The 12599-nt window shown below is 32.9% G+C and overlaps 1 protein-coding gene across 1 annotated transcript; it reads left to right on the forward strand.

Annotated features, from left to right (window-relative positions):
- The first annotated feature begins 7768 nt into the window (after positions 1 to 7768).
- Positions 7769 to 10737, forward strand: LOC134689771 (uncharacterized). Its single transcript, XM_063549741.1, has 2 exons — positions 7769 to 9461; positions 9725 to 10737. The coding sequence occupies exons 1-2, from the start codon at positions 7769 to 7771 to the stop codon at positions 10735 to 10737; spliced, it is 2706 nt and encodes a 901-aa protein (XP_063405811.1).
- The last annotated feature ends 1862 nt before the right edge of the window (positions 10738 to 12599 follow it).

Consider the following 12599-nt stretch of genomic DNA (forward strand, 5'->3'; position numbering starts at 1 on the left):
TCATGTCAGTACCGAAATACTGACTACTAGGCTGATGATACCCTCGGGGACTGATAGTCCACCAGCAGATGTATCGACCCAGTGATGTAAAAAATATTGAAAACAACACGTTATTAATTTCTTGCGTCCGAAGCGCTCCTTCATGATGTTTTCTGTTCGGTAATCGTTCTACCACAACTTTCCAGTATTACATTAAAATTTACTAGATCCGTTATGAAAAGTATTTAGAGCAAAGTGCAAGAGAATCATAATCTTTTTCACTTCATTTCATGGTACGTTTCTTAGTTTCAACCTATTTTTGAATAGCTGACTGGGAAACAAGTTATTACAGCTTATTTTTATCCCTTTCCACTTTGCAACTTGTATAGTCACACTAAATAAAAAGTCATGGTAAACCATTGAACTTTTAAAAGGGACGTATTATGATTCCCCGTTGTCCATTCGTTCATCGTCATCATGTCGGACAAAACCTCAAAAACGCTGTAACCAATTTACTAGAAACATCGGTGAATTGTTTATTGAGGTATTATCCCTTTCGAATTTTTAGAAATTATTGATTTTACGTTCCCTAGTTGTGGGATTTTATTCTTGTTATTAGTATGCCGTGGAGCTCACTACTCCTCAATTTTTCATTTAAATCAACAGATAGGTTAATGTTGGCTCAACATGGGCTTAATATATTTCTCTTTCACCAAAAGTTTGATTTTTGAAAATTCGTTGGTTAGTTTGAGTAAACGAGGACATCGAAAGCACTACTTTGTGTCCGAGTAGGGATTTTTTCCATACGTTCTACACTGGAGGGAGTAATTGGTGGTGTGACACCTGCAGATGTTCGTAATTTCATATCACACTCTGTGATGATATGAGATATTTCTATTCATGCAAGACATAAATTATTTTCGTTGGTAACAATTTTCGTGGATTGAGGAAAAATTGCATATTCTTGGATATTTAATTTCATGGTTTGGCAATCTGTGCACATAAAGCCATGGAAAATTTGTAATTCGTTTAACATTTGAGTTCTTGTTTGACTAGTATTACGAAACCCACAAACATTGGTATCCAACGATTAATAATGAATGCACAGTATCCGGATAATCATATGTTTGAACTATGTTCCTTTGGAATTTCGACCAAAGATAAAGAACCAGGAAACCTCTTTTTAAATTAGTAACCTTTTAATTAACTATCCCGAAAAAAGCCAGGCCTTTGTTATACCACCCTTTCACGAGAAAGCGTAAGTCATATGTGGATACTAAAATATTCAAAAGATCTTTTAGAGTACATACAATTGAAATCTTTTTCATCTCGCAATAGTATTCAAATAAACCCCATTCCAGTGGTTGTGGTTTTTAATGTGTTTCATATTTGTTTTTCGTTCATTTTTTGTACATGAATAAGACCGTTAGTTTTCTCGTTTGAATTGCTTCCCATTGTCATTTTAGAGCCGTTTATAGCGGAATATGTGGTATAGGCTTATCTCATGGTTGAAGGCAGTACGGTGACCTAAATTTGTTAATTTCTGTGTCATTTTGGTCTCTTGTGGACAGTTGTCTCATTAGCAATCATACCACATCATCTTTTTTATATATAAAAGACAAATTTAAAAAGTTTGTCCATGAAAAAGAATTATCAACGGAAGGTAACGTTTTTATCTGTAGAAATCATTGAAACTGACGTAATCATGCTTTTTTATCGAATATTGTTTTGCCTGGCCCTCACCGTATCGACGAATAAGATTTTCCTGATTCAAAGACTTGTTTGCAAAATAAGCAATTTACTGACCAGCAAGTTTTTATCACACATTGTCACATATATAATATGGATCATTATGTAAAAGAAAACCAGTGAATAATAGGTGCAACTAAGCTATCAATGCAATATCTATTGTAACTTTGTACGAACTGACTTCCACTATGAATACTTGGAAAAACGACATTCGGAGGATTTTAAGAAGAGTACTTTGTTATGATTTTACATTTTTAAATTTTGTGGTGATTAATGTTTTTTTCCCCATTTAAATATAACTATAAACGTATTGTATTGTTAATACTGTAAAGTGATATTTTGTTTTTGTATAAAATCACGACATTAGTATCATATAGTCGTCCTTGACATTTACATATTTACATGTTTGTTTTTCGTTAATTTTTTCTTACATAAACAAGGCTGTTAGTTTTCTCGTTTGAATTGTTTGACATTGTCTTATAGGGGCTTTTTATAGAGGACTATGCGGTATGGGCTTTGGTCATTTTTGAAGGCCGTACGGTGATCTATAGTTGTTAATGTCTGTGTCATGTTGGTCTTTTGTTGATAGTTGTCTCATTGGCAATCATACCACATCTTCTTTTTTATAGTCCTTGATATATGTAAATTGCAGGTGTTTTATATTTAATGATGCACCTGATAGTTGTTTTGATCACAATTTAGAATGTTACCACGGGTGACATGTATCAAGTTGCATCTTTGTTGAATAATTATCAGATTAAGAATAGTCTAAAAAAATCACACGTTTTTTTTTAATTCATGCTCTGTATCACCCTTCCAAATCAAAATAATACACATCAGAAAACAAAACAAAAATAGACCAAATCCCCATTATCGCAGTCATACATATATATAATGCTTATTTATCTATCACACGAATGCTCCAAATTTAAAATCAAAACAACAACGATACAATGGTTATATCGAAAAGCGACCTAACTGCTATTATTCTGCGGTTACATGTACATGATGTAGGAACGACTTTTATGTTACTCATTTGTTCGTTTCTCTGTAATAACTGTTCTTGGGTTTGTCATGTTTGTTTGTGCTGTATTTCTGTAATGTATTGTTGTCATCTTAGCGTCGTATTGTTTTAATATTGCTAACCATTAATTCTGTTTCAACCCATCATGTTTTTATTAAAGTATCCTGTAGCAAGTCAGGAATATGGTAGTTGTTTTCAAATAATTCGCTGACCTGTTTGTTGTCGAGTGCACTTTTTTGTGTTGCTCTTCAGAGTTTCTGTAGTTTTTTTGATTTTTTCTCTTGTATTTGATGTGTTTCCATCTGTTTTTGATTTGCATACGAATTTGTTTTTTCTCAATCGATTTATGACTTTTGAACAGTAGTTTACTATTGTTGCCTTTATCTTACCATATATATTTCTTAACACCTTGTGTAAAAATATACAACTCTGTGAATTTTTTTACCTTCAAAGTAACTTTGAGGACAATTTTAATCAAACGTAACATGTGATTTGCTGTATGCTCTGCATGCGCTACTTATCCATGTCATTCTAGATCACTTACCGAAATAAACTACCTTTCCTATTTGAAACAGTTACCTAAATGTTTTCATTTGGAACGTAGCATAACATATCTATTATCAATTCAAAAATCATAAATTCAATATCATATGCTTTGATAAAATAATGTGTTTCTTGGATAATGTACATCAAGCAAGATAGCGATCGCTATATGAGAGCTTAAAGTGCAAGACTAAACCCACTTGGATACTTGTCTCATTGGGAATCCTACCACATCTCTTTGTGTACAAACTGGAATCATTAAATTTAAAGACTTAGATATTTTATTCTATTTTGTTGGGGACAATGCATTTACATAGCATGAAGTGTGATTTATTTTTACCAATTACGAGTTTGAATATGAGAAGGTTATTTAGGCTAACTGTTTCGTTTAACAAAGATTAATTTAACAGAATACGGGATTTCTATTTTAAGTTAATGTGAAAATATGTTAGCTATGCTAATGTTTTGAATTCTGATCGAAATATTTATCAAATGCGTCATTTAATACAACACACCTGCAAACCATTTACAAAGGACGAATACATTATACTGTATTACTGATGGCGTGATTATATACAAAAACATAATATCACTTTACAGCATTAACAATAGAATATATTTATAGTTTCTCTAAAAGGGCCAAAGCATTACTCACAATCAACCTTGAAAATGTCAAATCATTAACTTTTATAAGTTAAGCAAAATACAAAACTGCAAATTGTCTTCAGGTAGCTTAGATGTCTTCGTCCATTTTAAATGTTGAACTAACAGATACCAATCGTACCAATATTTAACGAAATGTGCAAAATTGGAGAGTAGTATGTAATCCATATAAATACTTCTCATATTTATAAAGAAAAGAAAATTTTGCCATGTGATTTTGGGCTTTCTGATTGGATTTTCCTTTCAGTTCAGTATTTTTGTGATTTTACTATTTATCCTTTTTTACAACTGTATTTAAAAAAAAAATATTAATGTTTTCGACTTTGCCAGTATGAGCCCAACACTCAGAAAATGTAACTTTTATTATATAATGTGTTGTTTGAATTTAACTATTTTATTATTTTGCTTTGGTTTGTGACCCTGATTTGTTTCAGTTAAAACGATTTATGACTATTGAACAGCGATATCTTACTGTTGCCTTAACACAATAACTGTGTCAAATTATTAAAAAGATCTACGGATTTTAATGAAGACACCCTTTTTACCTTTATTATGTATGTTTCCTGATTTCAAGAAGTCATAGATCCATTATGTTCTTATCACATGTATGTTACATTTGCAAGTGTTTTGATTTTAGTTGGTTGCGATGGTTATCCTTTTGTGAAAGAAGAAGAGATATACGATCTGTCATGCAATATTCAAGATACTTTAATTGAGTTTTCCTCTTGTTTGAAAGAGTTATATGATAAAATATTCTCTTTTAGCTATTACCTTATGCAACTCCTTTTTTTCTTTTGTTCATTTGTTCTCTTTTTCTTTTGAAAAAAAAACCACCCGAGGCAGAGATACGTCTTGAAGATACTTATAACTAGTTAACACTTAACATCACGTATACCGACTAAAAAACAAAGGCAGAGAAGAATCAAATTCTGATATAATCGCAAAATTCTCTGCCTGCATGGTTCCGTATAACCTCATTTTGACTGATAAACTGTAAATCTTATAACCGTAGAATCTTTTCTATGTATCTGTTTTTGGATCATTCTTCATGTATTAGTTTTAGCTGTTCGTGGTTTTGGATTTAATGCTTTCTTGTTATCTCTAGTGGACATATGTTTTTCAATTGAATTCTAAGTTCATATAGTCGAGTTGTCAATATTCGGTTGGTCATTTCGTTTAGAGAAAGGTCATATTAAGTAATAGTAAGGACCAATGTCTAGTCTTTAAACAAAACCAATGTTCTATTGATTACTATTGATGAATGATATCGTTCATTTGCTGTTTAGTTGAATATATGACGTGTGTATGCATTTTGTGATACTTTTGATTTTGATTGAACATATACGTATTGGGTTTATGTTGTATCTACTAATAGTACCCATGCCAAGTATTTCTTATTTTGAAACAATTATTAATGCTGCACATTTTTTGAAAAGTGCAAATTGAACAAAGACTAATAGGGGACATTCAACCTCTACCATTCCAATGATATTTTCTAGTTTTATTTAATTCTTTTTTTAAGAGAAAATATATCTAACACAAAGCTCGTTTTACTGCTGTGGTTATGTTATTAATTATATATATTTGACATATGCAAATTTTGTAAAAAGATGCAAGTAGATGTATTTTCGTTAAGAAAGATTTGAAAAAGAATAATGGTACGTTTGGTATTTACTTTAACATTTTTACATAAAAAAGGAGTTGCATTCTCAAACAAAATGCATCTTATCATTGCTATATTTAAATCATGCATGGCTTGCATTGCTCTTAAGCTACACATGCACACATTGTTTCAAGAGTATAAACATAAAGAATTACTTCAGCACATTCATTAAGGTGTAATAAGAATAAGAAGACGTTTGAATAATACCTCACTTATCATGCTTATGATCACAAGGAAAAAAATATCGGATCAAACAACGATGTTTTAAATTGTAAAGTTTATTGTTTTGGTTTTAAACAGAAATATTTTATATTAATGCTTACAAATTGATAAATGTTGTGTATGTTAATGCAATGACACTTCTATTAAATTACAGACAAACGGTAGGTATACTATCCTGCTAGGATCGAGGCGTTTCAAGTGACGCCGTTCATTTTTTCGAGTGTAGTTCGGACTTTTTCGAGTGATTAAACATGCGATAAGTTCAATTAACTAATATTTCGTAATTAAAATAGTTCTTTACATTACTTTCCATCTCATTTTCAATATTTTATTTGTTTTGATCTACAAAGAAGCACAGTTTCGTCCAACAATTTTATCCAACAATGCAGTGTTTATTATTGTCCTGGTTTTTTTTTCGAGAGCAACCGTTAAATCGTTCGGGTTTTTAGACAATTTTTTTACATACAAGTTTAATAAGAAAAAAAGGTATTCTAGACTTTGATTTTTTTTTCTAGTTTATACCTCTAATTAAATCACTGAAAATATTATCTATTTCTAATAAATAATAAAAACATAATACTACATTGATCAAAACTAACCTTCATGATATTTTCCGTTCGGTAATCATTCTATCACAACTTTCCAGTATTAAATTAAAAATTATTAGCTCCTTTATGAAAAGAATTTAGAGCAAAGTGCAAGAGAATCATAATCTTTTTCACTTCATTTCATGGTTTGTTTCTTAATTTCAACCTTTTTTTGAATAGTTGATTGGGAAACAAGTGATTACAACTTATTCTTATCCCTTCCCACTTTGCAACTTGTATGGTCAAAGCAAATTCCTAATTTCCGTGGCACGTAGTGTAACGGGAATTAATTGTCTTCTCACGTAGTAGTTCGAAGGCTTATGAATTTTTTGGGCGGGAAAAATTATTGTGTTAAATGATAGGTGTATATATGGTCATTTCTAGCCCTGCTTTACTTGAGTGAACATCAAATTTTTTCTGAGTGCCATGATGGATCCGGACATCGAGAATAGTGTTAAGCGGATTGTCGGGGAGGAAATTCGAAAAACGCAGAATGATTTGTTGTCGCAAATGGAAGGGATGTTTTCTATAAAGCTACAAGAATTCGATCATCAACAGAAGGAGAGATCTGAGCTACAAATGAGCAGATTACATAATGAGCTTTCAGGGAATGATGATTACAAGTTTCAAAGAAAGTCGTGTGAGGATCAGTTCAAATTCAATCGCAAACTAAGCGTTACTTTGAAGGAAGCTGATGCCAGTTTGGAGTCCAGGGATCCAAGTGCCAGCTTAGCCAAGCAGAAAATAGCTGAAGGTATGCAACTAATACGCTATAGACAGAAATTAGTGAAAATGGCCGATTCGTCCGAGATGGGATGGAAAGTTGTACAATAATATACAGGGAATCCACTCGCAGATGATTCAGAGGACGACCGTAAGATTCTTAGAGCGCAGACACGAGCGGAGAGAAAAACAAAATCGGAGAAAGCCAAGAAGAAGTGACCAACGCCATATAGCAGGCCAACTTCAACTGCTACTTCTAGTGATGCAAATGGGAAGGCAAGTGGGAGGCCCGGAGTTTGCTATAACTGCTACAAGCCTGGTCACTGGAAATTTGAATGTCCAGAGAAAAAACGAAAGTTAAGTACAAATTTATTTAATGTTAATAAATTAAGGAGCATTTGCTCAGATTTAGTACATGATAATAGTTTTCAGGTGAATACGAATCACCTTACTGATAAGTCTTTACAGTATTTCATGAATGATGATAGTATTTGTTTACTCGAGCGTGAACGTATCGAACAGGTGTCTAGCCAGTTAACGGTAAATTCAAGTTTACTCACACCTGTAGGTAAATTGAAAAAATCAATACACAAATGGAGAGATATAGACACAAGCATGTATATTTTAAGTGTTATAGAAAAGGGATACGGTATTCCGTTTAAAGTACTTCCAGAAAATGTTGTATTGAGAAATAATAAATCTGCTAGGGATAACGGTGAATTCGTTATTGGTGAGATTTTTAAATTGACAGAAAAAGGTTGCATTTCAGAAGTTAATGATATACCTTTTGTGGTTAATCCTTTAACGGTAGCTTTTAGTAGATCAAAGAAGCCCCGTTTAGTTTTGGACTGTAGGCATATCAACGAATGCATACACCAGTTTAGGTTTAAATTTGAAGATGGTACAGTTGCAAGAGAATTGTTTGGGAAAGGCAATTTTTTGTTTAGATATGATCTTAAAAGTGCATATCACCATTTGGAAATATTAGAGGAACATAGAACTTATTTAGGTTTCAGTTGGGATTTCAATGGTATAACAAAGAACTTTGCATTTAATGTTCTTCCTTTTGGTCTGGCCAGTGCGGGTCATATTTTTACCAAAGTTCTTAAGGAAGTGATAAAATACTGGAGAAATCAGGGGTTGAAGATAATAATGTATCTTGATGATGGGCTTGGAGGTGCACATGATTTTCAATCAGCTGAAAGAGCTAGCTCGTATATAAGATCTAGTTTGTCTGAATTTGGTTTTTTAATAGCTGAAGAAAAATGTGTTTGGTATCCGCAGCAAAATATGACCTGGATAGGTTTGGTATGGGATATGGAGTTCGGGGAACTTAGAGTTTCCAGTGAACGTATTGACAGATTAGTTGATGTTATCAGTAAAATACTTTTCTGTGTCGGAAAAGGTAAAATGTTGCACAGTGCAAAGTTTGTTGCCGGAATTGTTGGCCAAATTATATCAATGCAAGCTGTGTTAGGTAATCTAGTTAGGCTTAGAACTAGAGAATTGTATAACTGTATACTATTAAGGGCAAGTTGGAAGTCACTTGTCGCTCTGACAGCCCCGCCTGTCGAGGAGCTCAGATACTGGTTAAATTCAGTAACACAGTTAAATGAGCAAGGTAATGATCTGCATGAGTCAGATGTATGTGATTTGGTGGCGTTTACTGATGCCTCAGAAGTAGGTTTTGGGGGTTATATTGTGCCCGCAGTTGATGGCATATGTGCCGAGTCGGTCTGTGACTCGTTAGAAATTCTGACTGACTGTGGTCTAGAATTACCAGGTAACAGTTTGAATACTGTAGTAGGAAGTTGGACAGTATTGGAAAGTGGTAAAAGTTCAACATGGCGTGAACTTGAAGCAGTAAGCAGAACAGTGAAAAGTTCGTTAAGATGTTTAGAAAACCATTGTTTAAAATTGAATACAGACAATAAGAATGTAACTAGTATAGTTAAAAATGGTAGCAAAAAACCGGAACTGCAAAACATTGCTTGTGAGCTAAATTATTTATGTTCAGAGAACAATATAAAAATTAAACCACATTGGATTCCAAGAGAACAAAATAAAATTGCTGATGGTCTGAGTAGATATTCAGATTGCGACGACTGGGGTATTAAAGAATCTGTATTTCAAATGTTAGATAAGTTATGGGGTAAACATACAATAGACATATTTGCTACAGATTACAACACTAAATGTTCGAGATTTAATTCTAAATGTTGGTGTAAGAATACAGAAGAAATTGATGCATTCTCACAAAATTGGTTTGGTGAAAACAATTGGTTAGTACCACCACCAAATGTTGTTTGTAAGGTTATAAGAAAACTGTGCAGTGATAAGGCAAATTGTACATTGGTAGTTCCATTGTGGATTTCTTCACCTTATTGGTTGATGTTACATGATATTTTTGGAAATTTGAAACATTTCATAAAAGACGAGCATCAAATAATGAGCATTAGTCCTGTTATTCCCGGAAGGGGAAATAATGGTGTATTTGGGAAATATATGAACTTTTCCTTGATTGCATTTAAGATCAGATTTGATTGATTTTATTTTGTATTTTTTGTACAGGGTTAACGCTTGGATGTTTTGTAACAGAAGCCATGGAGGATAGTGGTATCGGAGAGGATCATCCTTTACATGATTTGGTGGAGAGTTTTTCGTTGAGACTGCTTGATTCCAGGAGTGACAGTACTGTTAGAAAATATAACTATGCTTTTAAAAAATGGAAAGCATTTTCGCATGAACATAATTTGACTTATTTGCCAGCATCGCCTATTCATGTTTCCTTATATTTAGTTCATTTGCTTGATTCAGGTGCTACATACAGTACTATCAATAGTGTTTTTTATTCCATTAAATGGGCCCATGACATGTCAGGTCAGTTAGATCCTACAGAGAATTCTTTTGTAAAAAACATAGTTGAATCAGCTAAACGTACTGCTAAAGCTCCAGTTGTAAAGAAAGATCCTGTCTCCAATGACAATTTGATAAGTTTATGTTCTATGTTTCAAGGGTCGAATGATTTAACAGTAGTTAGGGATCTGGCTATGATTTTATTGAGTTATAGTGCTTTTCTTAGATTTAGTGAGTTGAGTAATCTGAAATGTAACGACATTATTTTTAAGGATAGTTATTTAGTTGTAAAGATTAAAAAGAGCAAAACTGACCAATATAGAGCTGGAGATGAAGTTTTGGTTTCTAAAGGTCAATCAATGGCTTGTCCCTTTGACATGTTATTAAAGTATGTTGGAATGGCGCATTTAGATATTTTTTCAGACAAGTATTTGTTTCGTCCATTGTATAAATCTAAGAACAAGTCTGGTTTAATTCAGGTTAATAAACCGATCAGCTATAGCACGGCTAGAGAATGCATACTGAAGCGTTTGAAATTAGTTGCTCCAGAGTTAAACCTTGGTTTGCACTCTTTGAGGTCTGGTGGTGCCACTTCGGCGGCTAACTCTGACGTTAACGAAAGGTGCTGGAAGCGCCATGGTAGATGGAAAAGCGATTCTAGTAAGGATGGTTATGTGGCTGATTCTATTGAAAACAGATTAAAAGTGTCGAAGAAATTAGGTTTATGATTTATGAATCGCAAGTCTGATGTTAAGAATTATTTTTTGTTTAATTTGAAATTTATTTGTTTCTACAGTCTAGCTATCTTTGTTGTTTTCTATAAACACAAGCAGCAAGCTAATCGACAAACATACGTTTGTGTTTTAGTTGTCTATTGTTAGAAGTGTTGCTATGTTAGGAACATAAGGTATAGAGAAGACTAAAAAAGTCATGGTAAACCATTGAACTTTTATACGGGACGTATTATGGTACCCCGTTGTCCATTCGTTCAACGTCAGCATGTCGGACAAAACCTCAAAAACGCTGTTACCAATTTACTTGAAACTTCTGTGAATTGTCTATTGAAGTATTATCCCTTTCGAATTTTTAGAAATTATTGATTTTACGTTCCCGAGTTATGGGAATTCATTAAATATTATAGAGTTTCAAAAGAACCTATGTCACTTCCTTATGTTATTGGCTGCAGTGCATGTCAAACAAAGGGCACCCTTCAACATTAAAGACAAGAATAGAACTCAACATTATCTGTTTTGGTGATGGTGACTTGTTTGTAGATCTTTTTTTACTGAACATATTTGCAGTGTTCAGTTATCTATGTCTATAATGAACTTGGTCAAGTAGTTTCAGACGAGAAGATTTTTGTAAAAGTTAAGTTTTTGACATTGAGGAAGTATTTATAGGTGTGATAACGAGTGAGAATAGATATCGTTTTTTTGTATTAACTCGAGTTATTTAATTTCAATATTATAATACACTTGCCTTTGCCGAATGTATCATTACTATTTGAATTAAGTAACGAAAGTTATTATCAAGCGATATCCAATTCTCAAAAGTAATTAAACCTAGTAATTTTCATTGCGTTAAACTAGCATTTCGAGAATCGTTGTTCTAGTATTTTGCACACGAAATGTACATCATCGTAACCTTTGACGGTCATCAATGACCTAACGAATAGCCAGTGAAAATGTCGTAATACCGTTTTATAATGATGTATAAGGTGTCAGACTTCCAATTAAAATTCAGTTCTACCGAATTTTGCAATTTTCTCAGCTTTCTAAATAAATTACCCTACATGTAAGTAACTTTCTAGATTTATCATCTTTCTTCATGCCAACACCCTTAAAGCCTTCTTAAAAAATGACCTCTGTTCTCCAAAAATAACCCCTGTTTTTTTTAAATCTTGTTATTATGATGCCGTGGTGCTCACTAATCCATATTTTTTTAATTTTAATTAACAGATAGGTTAATATTGGCTTAAAATTGGCTAAATATATTTCTCTTTCACCCAAAGTTTGATTTTTGAAAATTCGTTGGTTAGTTTGAGTAAACGAGGACATCGAAAGCACTACAGTGTGTCCGAGTAGGGATTTTTTACATACGTTCTACACTGGAGGGAGCAATTGGTGGTGTGATTTTCGTATTTTCATATCACACTCTGTGATGATATGAGATATTTCTATTCATGCAAGACATACATTATTTTCGTTGGTATCAATTTTCGAGGATTGAGGACAAATTGCATATTCTTGGATATTTGATTTCATGGTTTGGCAATCTGTGTACATAAAGCCATGGAAAATTTGTAATTCGTTTAACATTTGAATTATTGTGTCACTAGTATTACGAAACCCACAAACATTGGTATCCAACGATTAATAATGAATACACAGTATCCGGATAATCATATGTTTGAATTGTGTTCCTTTGGAATTTCGACCAGAGATAAAGAACCAGGAAACATCTTTTTCAATTATTAACCTCCTTTTAATTAACAATCCCGAAAAAAGCCAGGCCTTTGTGAACCACCCTTTCACGAGATAGCGTAAGTCATATTTGGATACTAAAATATTCAAAAGATCTTTTTGAGTAC

The sequence above is a fragment of the Mytilus trossulus genome, chromosome 11, assembly GCF_036588685.1.
Source record: "Mytilus trossulus isolate FHL-02 chromosome 11, PNRI_Mtr1.1.1.hap1, whole genome shotgun sequence".
NCBI lineage: Eukaryota > Metazoa > Mollusca > Bivalvia > Mytilida > Mytilidae > Mytilus > Mytilus trossulus.